General features: G+C 46.2%; 1 protein-coding gene across 2 annotated transcripts in view; it reads left to right on the top strand.

Moving 5' to 3' along the window:
• Positions 1–11,567: 11,567 nt before the first annotated feature.
• Positions 11,568–18,814, top strand: part of LOC137453261 (protein mono-ADP-ribosyltransferase PARP12-like) — a 29,965-nt gene continuing 22,718 nt past the window's right edge. The window contains exons 1-2 of one of the 2 annotated variants that reach the window (XM_068162373.1): positions 11,568–11,959; positions 14,658–14,790. In XM_068162373.1, the coding sequence (XP_068018474.1) occupies positions 11,661–11,959; positions 14,658–14,790 (432 nt within the window). In that variant the 5' untranslated portion in view covers positions 11,568–11,660. The remainder of the gene's footprint in view (positions 11,960–14,657; positions 14,791–18,814) is intronic. The other variant, XM_068162372.1, reaches the window with a different exon arrangement.

Genomic DNA, 18,814 nt, shown 5'->3' with positions numbered 1-18,814 from the left:
AATCACCAAGGTTGGAAGAGACCTCAAAGATCATCAAGTCCAACCTGTCACCCAAGACCTCATGACTATACCATGGCACCAAGTGCCACCTCCAGTCCTCCACACATCAAATTGTTTCATGGTGCTTAATGAACTGTTTCCCATGTGGTACTTACAGCATGTTGGAGTCTGTTCTGATGGAGTACATAAAACTAATTACAGGGGGAGGATACTCATCTGATCATTAGCAATGCAGATACAAGCAAGAGAACTCGAAACCCCTTAAACTAGTAAAACAGAAACCACAGCCTGGGCACTGTGTTACCACACTGCAGAGTCACAACTGTGAAACTTTGGTGTATGATGGGAAGCTCTTAGAGAAATTTTACCTGGGCAGACACAGGAGAAGATTCAATACAGTGTGTTTAATATTCCAAGGGAAAATACATGGTTAGGTATTTTTTATAAGTTAGCTATTTAGGAGGGTTTTTTTCTTTATGTTTATACAACTGTTTCACTCTACTCCACTGAATTCCACCTTCAAATATTTTCTTTCATTTGGAGATTTGATAGGGTGCTTGGTTGCATGGTTCAGTTGATTAGGTGGTGTTGGATGATAGGTTGGACACGATGATCTCAAAGGTCTCTTCCAACCTGGTCTGGTCTGGTCTATTCTATTCTATTCTATTCTATTCTATTCTATTCTATTCTATTCTATTCTATTCTAAACAATACTTTGTTAGTAATTAACTTTTTCTTATGTTTACCAGAGAACACTCAGATTCTCTTAGACTGAAGCATCTGAATTTTTCAATTCTAGCCCATTTAGAGTACAAATACCCTCAGGAAGTTTTCTGACATATAAAACCCCCTTCTGCTTCAGTAAAGAAAAATTATTTAGAATGTTATGCATTTTAAAACCCTAATGGAGCACAGCTGAGGGCAAACGTGAACATTTTAGGTGTATAGACGGGAAGAGAAGAGAAGAGAAGAGAAGAGAAGAGAAGAGAAGAGAAGAGAAGAGAAGAGAAGAGAAGAGAAGAGAAGAGAAGAGAAGAGAAGAGAAGAGAAGAGAAGAGAAGAGAAGAGAAGAGAAGAGAAGAGAAGAGAAGAGAAGAGAAGAGAAGAGAAGAGAAGAGAAGAGAAGAGAAGAGAAGAGAAGAGAAGAGAAGAGAAGAGAAGAGAAGAGAAGAGAAGAGAAGAGAAGAGAAGAGAAGAGAAGAGAAGAGAAGAGAAGAGAAGAGAAGAGAAGAGAAGAGAAGAGAAGAGAAGAATAGACCAGGTTGGAAGAGACCTTCAAGATCATCACGTCCAACCTATCATCCAACCCACCTAAATTCTTGTATAATATTGTAAATACTATATATTTTGTATATATCCATTGCATTCCATTATTGCTTGTAAAATACAGCTTCATTCACTTCTCCGGCTGGGCTCGGCTGAGCTTTTTGTTGGTGCAAGTGGGCTAAACCATCGCACTACAACAAATAGTATCATCTTGATTCCCAAAAATATTCTGCTGGTGAAAGAAACAGCTGTCAAGTGTTCATTCCCTGCCCCCCCCCAAGAATTCACTGTCAATATTGAAGCTACCACAAGTAAACAAGACCTGCAAAGTCACTGTCTCACATTACAAACGTATTTTTCACCCAATGGGTTTAACAGTGTTAGGAGACCCTGTGATTATCAGTCATGATAATGGCTGATCAGTGATGAAGGGTTTGCTCCCCATGTAGACACTTACTTTAAACAGCAAGCTCTAAAACATCACCAGCAAAATTGACTTTGTGGTGGTGCTGTGCCAAATGAGGGATCTGTGATTAACCTGTGCTTCTCTTCCTCTCCTTGCCTGCTCTAAGTGCTCATAACTCTCAAGTTCAAAGCTCAGTGTGACAGCCTGCCTCTGCCTGTGCTGGAGCCAGCCAAAGTGATGCAGCTGGGGGAGAGGAGCAGGAAAAGATCTTCCTCTTTTCATAGCTGGATGGCATGGCCTTTGGCACATGGCCTGGCAGAGAGGGTGAGGTTCTCCTTCCTTTTGTTTGAGTAGGTTTGGCAATGGCCCTTGTCACACTGATTACACTAAGGTTCTCCTCATCAGATTGTCCAGAGAGGTGGTTGGGATCCCATCCCTGGAGATATTCAAGGTGAGGCTCAACAGGGCTCTGGGCAGCCTGATTTAGTTGAGGATGCCCCTGCTTACTGCAGGGGGGAGGGTTAGACTAGATGACCTTTGGAGGTCCCTTCCAGCCCAGCCCATTCTATGATTCTATGATCATATGATCTTGTATAGGAATGTGCTACCCAGGATGTGACCTACTCAGCTGTCATCCTTCACATCTATGCATCTGCTCCTGTTGGGTTTTTTGTATTTCTTTGTGTTTTTGTTTTTTTTTTTAAATATCTTGTTTATTCTGTTAGAATGAGCATTTACATGCCTTAATCCACAGCTGTTATGATCATTTCTTTTAAACCAAGCACCAGGTTTCTCAGGTAATTACTGGGCTGTAGGACCTGAGGCTTTAAGAAAAATGAATAACCATGGCAACTGACTGACAACAGATCCATGGCTCCTTTTATCACCATTAAAGAAATACAACTAAAGCCTTAGAGGTTTTTTCATCTGTTTGGTTGTTTGATTTTTTTTTTCCCCCTGGCTCTTCATCTAAACCCATTGCAAATTCTCTGGAGCAGTGCCACAAAGGCACTGACCTCCTGAAACACAGCAAGTTAGTTTCCCCTGTGGAACAAAAGGTACCTACACCTGGGAGGACCAGCTAGGGCTGGCAAAGTGGCAAAGGAGGGGAAAAGTCTGAGTGGTGAACTTACAGGCATCTGTGTCCAAATGAGATCAGATAGCCAGGACTGAGGAGCTTGCCTGCATGTGACTCCTCTTTAGCTGGAAAATACAGATGCTAAGGAGGCTTTGCTAATTTCCCCTACCAAGAAACCTGTAATGAGCTCAGAGTAGAACAGCAAAGGGGCACATCTGTTAGTTTCTCCTAAGCTAGAAAGGGCTGAAAGCCAAGAGAGATGTCTAGGGGCTAATTTGCTGGCCTGTCTACAGCACAGGATTTCTCCTGTCTGAGCCTTGAAGAAAGCCTGGTGTGCTCTGTCTGAGAGCAGAGAAAGCTGGCAAGCATCACTGGGAGATGAAGGCTAATGCAGCTTAAGACATGGCAGAAAAGGGCTTCCTTCATTCACAAAGAACTCCAGTCAGCCACATCATGCACATTCAGTTCTGCAAAAGTCCACCTTCATCCATAGATGAGATGCTAATAAATATGCTGCTTTGACATTCCAATGAGGGGAACTGCTGGATGCAGGCAGAAACAGTCTGCATCTGGACAGTGCCTGCTGTGATGGGATAGCTAGAGATGCCCAGGGCTCTGCAGGTAACAGAAGTGCCCAGAGCACTGAAGGTAACAGAGGTGCTGCAACCTTAGAGAAGGCTGCATTGGCTAATTAAGCTTGCTGGGAAAGGGAAGCTAGTATCCTAGTTAAATCACTACACTGGTTGAGACAGGCTGGGGAGAACCTCATGAGGTTCAATAAGGCAAAGTATAAGGTCCTGCACCTAGGTTGGGGCAATCCTAGATATCAACATAGGCTGGGGGAGGATGAAATTGGGAGCAGCCCTGCAGAAAAGGACTTGGGAGTGCTGGTGGGTGAGAAGCTGGACAGAAGCCAACAGTGTGCACTTGCAGCCCAAGAAGGCCATTGGCAGCCTGGGCTGCATCAAAAGCAGCATGGACAGAGATGGAGAAGGGATTCTGCCACTTTGCTCTCTCTGGTGAGACCTCACTTGCAGTGCTGCATCCAGCGCTGGAGCCCTCACTACAGGAAGGACATGGACCTGATGGGATGGGTCTAGATGAGGGCCATGAAAATGATGAGGGGGCTGGAGCAGCTCTGCTACAAGGACAGGCTGAGGGAGTTGGTGTTGTTTGGCCTGGAGAAGGCTCCAGGCAGACCTAAGAGCAGCCTTCCAGTAGCTGAAGGGGGCTACAAGAAGGCTGCAGAGAGACTGTTTGCAAAGGCCTGCAGAGGGGCACCCAACAAAGGGTGGAAGCAAGGACAGGTAACCTGGAACAAATACAAGGAAATTGTTCAGGAAACCAGAAACCAGGTCAGGAAAGCTAAAGCCCTGGCAGAATTAAATCTGGCCAGGGACATGAAAGCTAACAGAAAAGGATTTTACAGGTATGTCAGGGAGAAAAGGAAGGCAAGAAGAATGTGGGGCCTCTCCAGAGGGAATCAGGTGCCCTGGTTACCAAGGATATGGAAAAGGCTGAAGTGTTCAATGACTTCTTTGCTTCAGTCTTCAAGTGCCTCACCACTCAAGTCACAGAGGGCAATGTCTGGGTCTGGGAAAGTGGAGGACACCATCCACAGCCATTATATTTGAGAAGTCATGGCAGTCTGGCAAAGTTCCTACAGACTGGAAAAGGGGAAACAAACCATTTTTAAAAAGGGGAGCAAAGAGAACCCAGGCAACTACAGAGCAGTCAGTGTCACCTCTGTGCTAGGTGAGATCATGGAGCAGATCCTCCTGATAACTGTACTAATGTCTGCTGGAGGGTAGAGAGGCTCTGCAGAGGGACCTCGACAGGCTGGACAGATGGGCAGAATCCAAGGGCATGAGACTGAACACATCCAAGTGCCGGGTTCTGCACATTGGCCACAACAACCCCATGCAGAGCTACAGGCTGGGGTCAGTGGCTGGAGAGCAGCCAGGCAGAGAGGGACCTGGGGTACTGGTCGATAGTAGGCTGAACATGAGCCTGCAGTGTGCCCAGGCAGCCAAGAGTGCCAATGGCATCCTGGCCTGCATCAAGAACAGTGTGGCCAGCAGGAGCAGGGAGGTCATTCTGCCCCTGTATACTGCACTAGTTAGGCCGCACCTCGAGTACTGTGTCCAATTCTGGGCCCCTCAGTTTAGGAAGGATGTTGACTTGCTGGAACGAGTCCAGAGAAGGGCAATGAAGTTGGTGAGGGGTTTGGAACACAAGCCCTATGAGGAGAGGCTGAGGGAGCTGGGGCTGCTTAGCCTGGAGAGGAGGAGACTCAGGGGTGACCTTATTGCTCTCTACAACTACCTGAAGGGAAGTTGTAGACAGGCGGACGTTGGTCTCTTCTCCCAGGCAGCCAGTACCAGAACAAGAGGACACAGTCTCAGGCTGTGCCAGGGGAGGTTCAGGTTGGATGTTAGGAAGAAGTTCTATACAGAGAGAGTGATTGCCCATTGGAATGGGCTGCCTGGGGAGGTGGTGGAGTCACCATCATTGGAGGTGTTCAGGAGGAGACTTGATGGGGTGCTTGGTGCCATGGGTTAGTTGTTTAGGTGGGTTGGATTGGTTGATGGGTTGGACACAATGATCTTGAAGGTCTCTTCCAACCTGGTTTATTATGCTATTATTCTATTGTTCTACACGGGAAATAATGAGGTGATAGGTGACAGCCACCAGGGCTTCACAAAGGGCTGGCTGGTGGGCAAGCAAGCACATGAAAAGGAAAGCCATGTGATCAGGATTCTGAAAATCTGCTTGAACTCCGGTCTAGGCTTTGAATATAACATTAAGAAAGACAATTAGGCACATCCTTAGGCACCTACCTTAGGCACAGCCTTAGCTGGTATAAATTGCTGTAAACTCACAGCATCAGTGATGCTGGGTAAGTTTCATACCAGGTGCCCAGCTACTCTTTTCCCTTTGAATTCCCTCATGTCAAGTGATTGTTTGTTTACATTTTCTAGGGCACTGCTTGCTCTTTTTGTCCCTTGGTATGTTCTTCCTGTGAAGACTGTAACCTGTTTAAGGGAAGGAACTCCTCTTACTCTGTTTGTACAAGGCACAGTGCAACACAGACCTGATCTTGCCTGGGGCCCCTCAGCTTTGTAATGCTGGTTATTCTTTAATAATAATTGGCACAATGTACCCCACCTGAGAGGACTAAACCATTTCAGGAATCATCTGCTGGACACTCAGCACTCTTCAACACAGACAGTTTCAAAACTTTAGTGGGAACCAAGCCACAGGCAGTTTAAATGACCTCCCCCAAATCACATGCTGGTGGCCTGTCTAATGGAAGATGTATTCCAGCACTCTTTGTGAAGTTATCAGAAGGTTTTGTATTATGCAACAGAAACCACTAACAATTCCATGGCTTGGACATAAAACATTCAGTGTTCCTGCTCATTGGGGTAAATGGATTACCCATATTTTGGGAACACTTCTTGTATTTCCCCACAAGCCTTATGCTGATAAGCACGGGTGTTGACACTGCTACCAGAAGAACAGCCCAACCTAAAACCAGGACTAACTCCCTACAGCTGATGAGTGAATTAATACAAAGTCTTTGGGTTCCATCTAGTGGTTACAAACCCACGAGCAGCTATGTCTCACCCAGCTCCTGGGTTGCTGTGACATAACACAATTTTTACTCTGTCATCACCATGTATTTGGTCCCTAACAACTTCTGATCAGTCTTTGACCTACTCATTTCCTGTATCATTGAGCCTTGGAGATCCCTTCCAACCCAAACCATTTTATGATTCATGTTTATAAGCTGTGACATTGTCTCATTCCATGTCAAACCTATGAGCAGAACATCAATTGAAGCTGCAGAATGTTTGTTGCCTGTGTAATGAATACATGTCCTGGACAACGTGGGTCCAGAAAAGCTTCTCTAGTACAAGTCCTACCCACAGTGGGCAGCAATACAGAAAACAAAGAAACAAAAGTGTTCATCCTTAGTGATTGCAAAGGCATTCAGATTTTCTAAATGGCAAAAAACAGTAAAAAAAACAACTTTCTGAACTAGGAAAACTTGTGGATAACTGCTAGTCCAGAAAGGACTGAACAGATGAGTGAAAAGACCACTTGGTGTGCAATGCACAACATAAAGGTCTTTAAAGACAGCTGTGAAAATTTTCTTCCACCATGAAGACAACAAAAACAGCGACTTGAAACAGAAAAACAAGCTGAATACTCTTGCCCATGAATTGCTGGCTGACATTTGCACAGTCCATGCTGATAAAGCAGAGGTTTAGCTACAGTGATTCTAGGTTCTGCAGAGGCTCTAGGAATGGTCTCCCCTGGCAATGGAATAGTATTTTACAAGGGTGATCCCCACCCACTGGAGCAATTTAGTGCCAGACGTGGCTGGTCTACAAGCTTCTTATCTGTGACTTTCAGCTAGTACCATAAGAGAGGCAGCTGAAAACTATGTCAAATTTTGCTTTGGTGGTTTCTGACTCTGATAACCTTCTCAAAAACTGAATGCTTTGCTGAAAAGAAGACCTTCTTCTATTAAAAAAAAACAAAAACCCCCAACAAAACAACAACAACCAAAGAAACCCAACAACCTGAAAACTAAGGAACAGGAATGACACAGCATCTGATCAACCTGCTCCTTTGGGGCCATATGGTTAAATTTTCTTCTGTTGGTGGATTCTTCAAGACTTTATTTTGCATATGATACTACTTCCTTTTTTTCTTGCTGGGAATGCACTGAATAGCCATGGTGGACATGATGGTTTCTAGACCTAGGAGCCTACTACAGGCACAGTGAAGAGGCGTAAGAGATGCCCCAAAGCATGGCTGAGAGGCCATAGGAAGCTTTTTCAAGAAATAAAGGGAGTGGATTTGATGGAAGTACCCATGGACCAAATCCAGCCTGGGAGCTGTCAGCAGGATAGGTTCAGTCTTGACCACAGAAGAATGTCCCTGGACGCTACTCTGCATCAGGGTCACTCACAGCTGGCTTACCTCACTGCTGTGCCATGCTGCTGGCCCCCCTGTTCACTACTCCCTGACAGCTGCAAAGCAGTGCAGCAGCTGGATAGCAAGAGAAGCTGTAGCCCTGTGAGTGGCCACCACTGCACACCACTTGCCAGCAGCCAGGCAGAGGCACGCTGCAATGCAGCTGCAGCCCAGCACAGGCAGGAGAGAGGGATGACTCTCCTGACTTAAGCACAATTCCTAGGAGAAGCAGGGACAGCCCCCACAGAAGAACTTTCCAGCTTTGTCTGAGGGAACTCTGTTCAAGGCTGGGCAGCTGCTTATCAGTGTGGGCCAAGAGTCCAAGCAGCCCAGGGACGGGCAGTGAATGTTGTCAGGGTGCTGATGGTTACATTTAACCCTGCAGTCACAGCTGCAGGAAGAGTACTGCACAATGGAGGGCATGGTTAGATCACCTTGTTGAGGGAATTCAATAAGACACTTGCTTATACCACTTACACAAAGAGAAAGCAGTTTTGTGTGAGAAAGGTTGATCTGAAGGATCTGCAGAGGCCAACAGTTAACAAGTTACCATTGGTAAGTTGTAGAGCTGGGTGCTGAACTGAGAGCAAAGCAAGTATGTGATGGTTTAAAGTAAGGAAGGGTAAGCAGTCCCTTCTAATGGAACAACAGGAGTGGTCAGCTTTGCAGAGCTTGTACAATAACTTTGGAGATGTTTTAACATCAAGTGTTCTTCAAAGGCCATAGCACAACAGGCTGCATTTCCCAAGACATCTAAAGGTTTAGTCTTTGACATCACCATGCCTTGTGGTGATAGAGTAAGGGAAGTGCAATGCTCTTCTGTTACTATATTCCCACAGGAAAAGACTGACAAGGCCACCTTGAGAAGGAACCATCTGCTGGATTTGGCTTACAAATGCACATGCACAAAACATGCTTAAGGAGAGAATCTCCTTTCCTTAGGAGGAATCTCAACCCCAAATAATTCTGTGAATCTATGAATATGCAACCTAAACCTCCCTGGCGCAACTTGAGGCCATTTCCTCTCATCCTATCACTTGTTACTAGAAGTTGTTAACTAGAAGAGACCAACACCCACCTAGCTTCAATCTCCTTTCAGGTTCAATGTCAAGTATCTGAAAGCTGAATCTGCTTGCTGATGAGCCAGATGAATACCAGAGACAGGGAAAATAGGGAGATGTTACAGATGGAAGTAGAGGACAGCAGAGAGAAAGATGTACAGGGATTATATTTGTGGCTACTGCAAGTGGTTACATCAACTCAGACAGCAGTTTTCAGTGGTTTCTAACTTCAAGGAAATGTCTTAGTATTTAAGACTGAAATATTCCACTGCCCTGAGAAAATAATACCAGTTTGTGAGCCCTTGCTAAAGTGATCCCTTCAGCCTCACCCAGCTGGGTTGCTTTGCATCAATCAGTTCCGTTTGACATTGGTAAGGAAGTCCAGTACTTGGGGCATTTGTATTAGCAAACCATTACACAAAAAAACCCAAAATCCAGTGATGCTTCTTTGTTTCCTTCTACTCTGTGTTGATCCAAACCCCTTCTTTTGTGTATCTAAGTGTAGAACATACTTGACAAGACTGTATTTGCGGTCTCTTTCTGCTTGCAGTGATGCTCCATGCTGTTAATTACTGTTCAAACAAAGTATCCAGTAAAGCTCCTTTGCCCACAGAGTTCAGATTTCTGAGTGGATCCATGCACAAATGAATGTTTTCATTGAAACTGGCTGAAAAACAGAAGACAAACAAATATAAGAAAACAGCTGAAGGTTAGCCTGACTCATGATTCTTATCTGCTCTTTAGAGTTGACAATACATTGCTGACTCATCTGCTTGAGTAATTTTCCACCTTATCTGTCAGTCCTGAAACTATGTTGAGTATGGATCTGAGTTTTATTGTCCTTGGCAACCTGTTGACAACCTGATCATGCACATATCCTTGCTCAGAACAAAAAATAGCCCAGAAATATCAATTTACTTTTTAAAAGCCAGAAATCATGCAGGAAACTCATCCTTCTACCTCTCCTTTCCTACTGCTTTTGTAAATAAAATGACTTTATTTGTTTAAGTATCATAGCAAGAGGGCAAACACAGAGAAGCATGCCCAATGAAAAGATCTGTCCATATCCTTCATTCAACAAAGAAAGAGCAACAAACCAGACAAAAGGACCACCTTGGTCCTTTTCCTTGAGGTGGTTCTCTTTCTATGACTTGAATTGTGTAGTTTCACATACCTTTCAAATCAGGTGTCATTATCAGGCAACACAGGCTGGCATTCACTCTATTTTTGAGTGATACTTACTCAGGATCTGATACTTACTGCTTGATCCAGGAGCTGATACTTACTGCTTCTTAAAGAGCTTGCATTGCTAGTGAGCTTGAGTACAAAAAGCTCAAATGGATCTAGTACTCAGCCTTCTTCCCATCTTTCTGATTCAGCCTTTGCTGTGCCGTTCCACAGTTCCCCACAGATTTTCCTGACCCCTAAAGCAGCATTAACAGGAACAAGATCACCTCTCTGCTTCATACCCCCTCCAGAATACCCACTGCTTCAACTAGCATTGATTAGCAGCTGACTTCCAAACTGGAAGAAAAACAGTGGCACTGCTACATAAATACTAGAATTATTTGGCTATGCTAAGTTTTCATCTTACATTATTGGCCTGATGCTCTCTACTATATTTGTGTTGGTGTTATGTGTAGGTAGAGAGAGCAACTGAAGGAAATCCTTCAGCTGATGCTGATGCTGATGCTCTGCCCTGTGTACATGCTCTGGGAGGGACTAGGTGGGATCCATATGTGATATATAGGCACCAGTAACAGTATTGTAATGGAATTTCATCCAGGCAGCAGCTCATCATCAACATCAGCAACAGCAAAGAATCATAGAAATGTTTTGGTTAGAAGTGACCTTTAAGATCATTGAGTCCAATCGTCAACCTAAGGCTGCTTAGCTCACCCTTAAACTCTCTCTCAAAGCACCACACCTACCCATCTTTTTAATACCTGCAGGGATGGTGACTCCACCACGGCCCTGACCTGCCTCTTCCACTGCTTGACAACCCTTTCAGTGACAAAATTCTTCTTAATATCCAGCATAAACTTACTTCGGTGCAACTTGAGGCCATCTCCTCTTGTCCTGTGGTTTGTTACTTGGGAGAACAGACTGACTCCCACCTTGCTACAGCCTCCTTTCAAGAAGCCGTAGAGAGCAACAGGGTCTCTTCACAGGCTACTTTTTCTAAGCTAAACAAACCCAGTTCCTCCTAAGAGCTGCTCCTCGTAAGAGCTGTTCTCCAGACTCTTCACAAGCTTTGTTACCCTTCTCTGGATCTACTCCTGCAAGCCCAAATGTGGGTGGGCTTTTTTTGTTTGTTGGTTTGTTTTTTTTTTTTGTCGTGAGGAGCCCAAACCCGACCCCAGTACGCAAGCTGCAGCCTCACTACTGCGGAGCATAGCACTTCCCTGCTTCTGCTGGCCACAGCATTCCTGATCCAGGGCAAGATGGCGCTGGCCGCCTTGGCCACCAGGGCACAGTGCTGGCTCATGTTCAGCCAACACCCCCAGGTCCTTTTCCAACAACACTAAAAACAAGGGAGGTCCACGTCCTTTTCAATCGCTTCTATCATTGTCTCGTGGCTGGTTTTCAAGCGAGGAATCCTCTCTCCAACTTTCCCTCACGGCGCTGAGGGCCGTCCTGGCCGCTACTTTCCCGCTTTACCCCTTGGCATTCCCTCCCCACCTGCTCGCCTGTACCCCTCGGCGCTCCCTCGCTGGAGCCCTCACCCGCTGCTGAGCCCGCCCCGGCCCTTTCGGTTTCGATTCCCGGCGCGCCCAGCCGAGAGGCAGAGTCCCGCCCCGCACCACCTCCTCCCTTCTCGTTTCGTCCCGTCCAGTCGCGCTGAGACGAAGGGGCAACGATGAGCGATCCGGCGGTGTGTTGCTTCCTCATCAAGACTTTGTGCGCCCACGGCGGGCAGCTAGGGCTGTCGGAACTCCAGCAGCGTGTCGGTCTCTCGGCGCGGCAGCTGGAGGAAACGCTGTCGGCGGCTGGCCCTCAGAGCTTCCTGGTGCAGCGGGGCGACGGCGACGGCAGCGGCAGCGCCCGCGTCCTGGCCGTGTCGGCCGTGCGGCTGTGTACCCGCCAGGAGTGCGGGGGCTGCGAGCGGCTGCACCTCTGCAAGCTCCACCTCATGGGCAAGTGCAACCTGGGGCCCAGGTGAGTGCCTGCGGGATGCCGAGGGCACGGGGGGACACCCCCACACACACACCCCGCCCCCCCGCCCCGATCCTCTCGGGGCTTGCACCGAGAACTGGCGGACGTCGGGGCTGACCCGGGGCGGCTCGGCGGTATCCCGCGGCCGCTTCCCGTCCCGAACTAGCCGAGGGGATGTTCCATACCGTGTGGCGTCATGAAGTGGGGGATCTGGCGGGGGAGGTCGGGTAACGATCTGAGCATCACCCCAAACACCTCCCCAGGCAACCTGTGCCAGTGTTCCATTACCCTTATGATGCAGAACTTGTTCCTGACATCCAATCTAAATCTACCCTTCTCTAGTTTGAAGCCATTGCCCCTCCTGTCACTGCAGGCCTTTGCAAACCGTCTCTCTCCATCCTTCTTGGAGGCTCCCTTCAGGTACTGGAAGGCTGCTATTACGTCTCCCTGGAGCCTTCTCCAGGAAGATAATTTCTATGATTCTATTACACTGTTTCCAGTTATTTCTCTGGTAAATAAACCAGCAAAGTACTGGTATTCTGTCTGGTTTTAATCTACAAAGTGCAAACATTTCACTTTGCTGTTAGCCACTGCTCCCCTTACAGCCATTTCTGTGAGGAGCAGTGTTTAATTTCCCATCTCCATCAATCCTGTTTTCTGTATCTACAGAGAACTTGCAAGAAAGATAGACCTGGCAGCCCCTCTAGGAACAAGCTGGCCCAAGGTGGCATCTAGTTTGACAAAAAGATCAGTGAGGGAAACCTAACACACACAGAAGTGAAAACTAGAAGCTTTTCAGCGACAGCCATTTTGGTGAAGGAATTCATCTTAATATCCAACCTAAACTTCCTTTGGTGCAACTCGAGGCCATTTCCTCCTGGCCTGTTGCTTGTTACTTGGGAAAAGAGACTGACTCCCATCTTGCTACAACCTCACGGCAACAGTGAGCTCTGATGGAAGAATTACCAGTTTAAGCCACCAAAGCCCTCATGTCATCCACTGTTTCAGTGTTAGTAATGTGCAGATATCCTACCAGATTCTTCCTCTTCTACCCCAGTGAAATAGAATAATGGAATCATGGAGTGGTTTGGGTTGGAAGGGACCTCCAAAGGTCATCTAGTCCAACCCCACTGCAGTGAGCAGGGACATCCTCCACTAGTTAAATCCATTTTTACCTTGTATCTGGCAAGTAACTTTTCACTGCTGTATTTACATATGCATCTGATTATTATAATTGTAACTGTGGACTCTTTCAGCCCCTGATTTAGAATAATGTACTCAAGTGATGTCAGTAGAATCTGGAGGAATACCTTGGCTTTCACCTTGAATACTCTGTAGCTCACCTACATTCACAGCCATTAATCAAGTGCCTACAGAACCTAATATCCTTAGACAAACGTTTCTCAGGATCAAAGATGGCATACTTCTTGTTTATTTGCTTACAATCCTAGAATGGCTCAGGTTGTAAGTGACCTCAGAGCTCATATCCTCCAACCTCCCCTGCCATGTCCAGGGACACCTCTCAACCACACTCAGCTGCTCAAGGCCTCATCCATCCTGGCCTCAAACACCCCTAGGGAGGAGGCATCCACAACCTTCCTGGGCAGCCTGTCCCAGAGTCTCACCACTCTCATGCTAAAGAACTTCTTAAGATGCAGTCTAAACCTACTTTTCCTCAGCTTCAAACCATCCCCCTTGTATTGTCTCTAGACAGCCTTAGAAAAAGTCCCTCTGCAGCCTTCCTGTAGGATCCCTCCAGGTATTGGAAGGCGGCTCTAAGGTCCTCCTGGAGTCTTTTCTCTAGACTGAACAAGCCCATCTTCCTCAGCCTATGCTCATAGCCCAGGTGTTCCAGCCTGGTGTTCCACAAAGGACTCTGTCCAACACATTGGTAGGGGGATCAGGGGCAGAACATCTACACAAGGTCTGTACAGAAGGAGGCTGTAAGGATAAAGGGAACAAAGACTTGAGTCTAATGGATTAACAGGTACAGGTTGGTTGGACAGACTTGGCTTCACAGGTGTGCTGTTAGCTTTCTTAAAAGTGGTCTGGACACCCTGATGTTTAAAATGGGGATAATACCATGAATGTATTTCACAGTTGTTATGCTCTTCGGTGCATTCTCTGGCTGATTACAGAGACCATCTCAATGTTTACAGAGACTTTTGCCAAATTTCCTTTCTTTCTATGGCTTTTCCCAAGCTGCACATGGTGTGAGGTGGCACAGGTGGCAGGGTGCAGAAGCAACCACAAACTATGGATGAAATGCAAAGAGTACATTTATTTTTCTTCCCTTGCCAAGCAGAGGATCACTAAAGCAGCACCCAGGCAGAGGCACTCAAGCGAGGATGCTGGCAGCAGGAAGATCAGTTTGTGCTAGAGCATTACCAAACCTGCTGTTTGTATTTCAGGAATTCATGCAGGGGTAGTTTGCCACTTTGCTTTGGTCTTTCCCACAGCAGGGCAGAAATCTCAAGTGTGTCTCTGAGTCTATCACAGGCCTGGGTTACCTGAACACAGATCCTCTGCTCATCAAACACACAAAGACAGACAACAATTTGACTGCTGTGTATGTACACGAGTGTGTTTGCAACCCTCCTTACCGTTTTTGTGGGTTTTCTTCACGTGTTATCTGAGGTTCTTCTTTAAATCAACTTGCCTGAAGAAGTAAAGATTGATAATTCTGTGTGTTTTCTTGCAGAGCTTGTAAATACTCACACGACATCTTCAGTGCTGAGAACAAAAAAGTGCTGAAGACCCATGGCTTGTCTGGCCTCGATGAGAATGAGCTACGAGTGCTGCTCCTCCAGAATGATCCTTTCATCCTCCCTGATGTGAGTTGCACTGATTCCTTAAGAGATGCTTTTGCTAATTAGGAATGAGAGAGGGCAAAAGCATGTGGAGTTCTGATCTCGATTAAAAGCTGTCAAGATATGCGACAATAATAATAGACCGACCTGAAGGAAGTGTGAGTGGGAATGGCTGTGTGTGGAAGCACCAAAGGGAACAGTAGGGAGCCAGCACTTTGAAAGTGCCAGGTACTTAAAACAAAACAAACCCAAAGCAATAAAACTGCTAAGCACAGAGGGGTGTGTTGCTTACTAAATACCAGAAGGCTTACAAGAGGATAAGGCACATCGTCCATGACTTGTCAGCAGAAGACCTGCTGTCTGACAGCAGGATGTGGACAGCCTGTTTGTGTGCCATTCCTGTTATCCCAACAGGAGAGCCATAAAGTTACTCCAAACAAGCAAACAAAAGAAGTCAGCAGTTCCACCAGACGGCAAGGCAAGCAGCAGGGAAGTGAAAGATCACAATAACTGTGCATGCTTACAGGATAAAAGGCCTGACCCAACCCCAGTTTGTTGGCTGTTCCCCAGAAATGCTGGAGATTAGTATGTGAGGACCCATTTCCTTGTTCAGCCTAAAGAGATGTTGTGGTTTAACCACAGCCAGTCCCTAAGCACCACGTAGCTGCTCACTCTACTTCTCACTCCCCCCTGCCCAGGTGGCAATGGAAAGAGAGTTAGAAAAAAGAAAGTAAAACTTGTGGGTTTGAGATAACAATTTAATTCTTGAAATAAAACACTATAGTAATCACAGAATCACAGAATGTTAGGGGCTGGAAGGGATCTTGAGAGATCATCCAGTCCACCCCCCCCTGCCAGAGCAGGATCACTTATACCAGATCACACAGGAACTCGTCCAGGCAGGTCTTGAATATCTCCAGAGAGGGAAACTCCACAACCCCCCTGGGCAGCCTCTTCCAGTGTTCTGTCACCCTCACAGAGAAATAATTCTTCCTCCTGTTTCCATGGAACTTCCTATGCCTCAACTTCCACCATTGCCCCTTGTGCTGACATTGGGCATCACCCAGCAGAGCCTGGCTCCATCTTCTTGGCACTCACCCTTCACATATTTATAAACATGAATGAGGTCACCCCTTAGTCTCCTCCAAGCTGAAGAGCCCCAGCTCCCTCAGTCTCTCCTCATAAGGAAGATGTTCCACTCTCTTCATCATTTTTGTGGCTCTGTGCTGGACTATAGTAATAGTAGTAATGATGAAGTGAAACACTACAGTAATAGTAGTAATAAAAAGGAAGATGACAAAGAGAAAAATAAATCCCGAGAAAACAAAGTGATGCACAATGCAGCTGCTCACTACCTGCTGATGGATGCTCAGCCAGTTCCAGGGCAGTGATCTGCCCCTCCCAGCTCACTCCCCCAAGTTTAGATACTGGTCATAATATCCTGTGTTATGGAATATCCTCTTGGCTAGTTTGGATCAGCTGTCCTGGCTATGCTTCCTCCCACCTTCTTGTACTCCTCTCTGGCAGAGCACATGAAACTGGCAAGCCTTAGGCTTAGGGTAAGCGCTCCTTAGCAACATCTAAAACATCAGCGTCAGCACCATACCAGCTACTGGGAAGAAAATTTACTCTCCCAGCTGAAAGCAGGACAGTAGGCCTGAACATTTTGGTGCTTGAAGGTTTAGAGAAGTCAGAAAAATCTTTGAGAGAAATGACTGGATGATTGCAGTCAGTTTTGTGCAAAATCTGTCCCTTCCAAAGGGCACTGAACTTTTGCACACTGATTCTCTCTGAAGCGACCTTTGTCCGGTGTGCATGCAAGTCATTGATTTTGTTACATTTGGCTGAATCGTTCAGCCTGGTCCTGTGTGTGTTTGTAAAGGCAGTGCTGTCTTCAAGGTATGGCCACTTAAAGGCCAACAATATCCTCAGCTGTTCTGCCTACAGCTGTTCCTGGTTAAGATATCACAAGCGTCCTGTTATCCTTCTCTTTTGGAGGTAATGGTCTCCCCAGATGAGTTGGCATTACAGTTCTGTTGTTTTCTTCTTCCCTGCTGTGACAGTGCTGAGCTGTGACAAAATGGATTATTTCTTTTTGGTTATTTTATTTTTTGAGGTATGTATAGTGTTTTAAAATACATCTGAGAAGCATGGTGGTGATGAGCAATGAGGATTAATATCTTTGTCCTGCTCAGCTGCATCTAAACCTTAAGTTTGTTTCTTGTTTAATTACTCCCAGTAACGAGCAGATACTATCAGCCTTAAGTGATTGGTATTGTGCTTAAGTTCTTAACTGTAGAGAGGGGCTGGAAAGGACATCCAAAGATAATCCAGTCCAGGCTGCCCGGAGTGGTTGTGGAGTCTCCTTCTCTGGAGACATTCCAAATCCACCTGGATGTGTTCCTGTGTGACCTGCCCTGGGTGATCCTGCTCTGGCAGGGGGGTTGGACTGGTTGATTTCCAGAGGTCCCTTCCAACTCCTACCATTCTGTGATTCTGTGATTTTAGAGTACTCTGCAAATGATAACTCTTTCTGCATTCTCCTTGGACAGACATGGGAAAATGAGGGTGAGAAAAATTAAGGAATTCTGGTGTAGGTGAATAATTACTGGTAGGAGGTGCTGGTAATTTTGGATCTTACTAAGAAAGGCACATGAGATCCCACCTGGAGCAGCATGTCCAGTTCTGTAACCCTAGCATAAAAGGGACATAGAAAGGCTGGAGTGGGTCTAGAGGAGGGCTGTGAAGATCAGAAAGTTGGAGAACCTCCCCTGTGGGGACAGTTTGAGAGAGTTGGGGCTGTTCAGCTTGGAGAAGAGAAGGATCCTGGGAGACCTTGGAGCAGCCTTCCAGTACCCAAAGGGAGCCTACAAGAAAACTGGGAAGGGACTTTGTCAAAAGTCTTGTAGTGATAGGTTGAGAAGGAATGGATTGAAGCTTGAGGATGGCAGATTTAGGCTGGAGATTATGAAGAAATTCTTTAGTGTGAGGGTGGTGAGACACTGGCACAGGTTGCCCAGGGAGGTTATGAATGCTCCCTCCCTGGAGGTGTTCAAGGATGGGTTGGGTTGGATGAGGCCTTGAGCGACTTGGTTTAGTGGAACGTATCCCTACCCATGGCAGGGGCTTGGAAATAGATAATATTTAAGCTCCCTTCCAACCTAAGCTGTTCTATGAATCTATGAATAAATAGCTGTTTACTACTTAAGGTTATAATGAGGAAAAAGTATTCTGTGTCCCTTCTGATACTATAGGAACCTATGACTACAGCAGCAGACCTCTCTGGTAGGGCCATGGCTTGCTGCGCTGAATTTCCATCCACTCTTCCTGTTCTCCATATCTTGATAGATTGTGATTCTGACATTACATGAAAGCATTCTTTGGAGTGTTAGGGGTAGAGAAACAGGAAGCTTGAACAGCAGCAGAGGAAAGATGGGGAAGAAAGAAGATAACTTCCTTGGTTTTCTGCTTCCCTCAGGGGCTAAGAAACATCAACAATAGTAATGCCCAGTGCTCACTAAAATTACATCAGTTCTGTGGCTTTGTGTGCTCCCACCTAATGTGGAGTAACTTTGGGAAGGCTAATTGTTCTGGATGTGATACTGACTGATAGCCACAAGGAACTCACCTTTTGCAATAAGTATCAGTCCATACAAAGCTGGTGTGCAGCTAACGCTGGCCTGAGCTTTCAGTCTTCTAACTACTGCCACCCCAGAAGTCTTCAGTTCCCTAGCTGATATATAAATCTCTATCTATTCAGTTGCAACACAGGATAAAAACTGTGCTTGCAATAGGATAAGGAGAGGACCAGTGACAGTGACAGCTCTGTGTCCTCCTCAAAGCAGATTTCTTGTTACAGCTTCTCTGTGCTGCAGGAGCCCAAGTGTTGAAGTGGTGCTGGGTGAGCAACTCGGAGGAGTTTTTAGGGTGGCATTTGTTCTCTGGGTCCAGTTCACTGCATACATAATTTCTGGTGAATAGAGGACTAAAGAAGTCCCTTGCTTTTTCCATAGTACTCTAATTTCAATACAGTCTTCCCATTTTTGGA

Source organism: Melanerpes formicivorus, unplaced genomic scaffold, assembly GCF_026170545.1.
Source record: "Melanerpes formicivorus ecotype bairdi unplaced genomic scaffold, bMelFor1.0.p_v2 SCAF_64, whole genome shotgun sequence".
Taxonomy (NCBI): Eukaryota; Metazoa; Chordata; class Aves; order Piciformes; family Picidae; genus Melanerpes; species Melanerpes formicivorus.
This window is presented reverse-complemented; position numbering and strand designations above follow the sequence as displayed.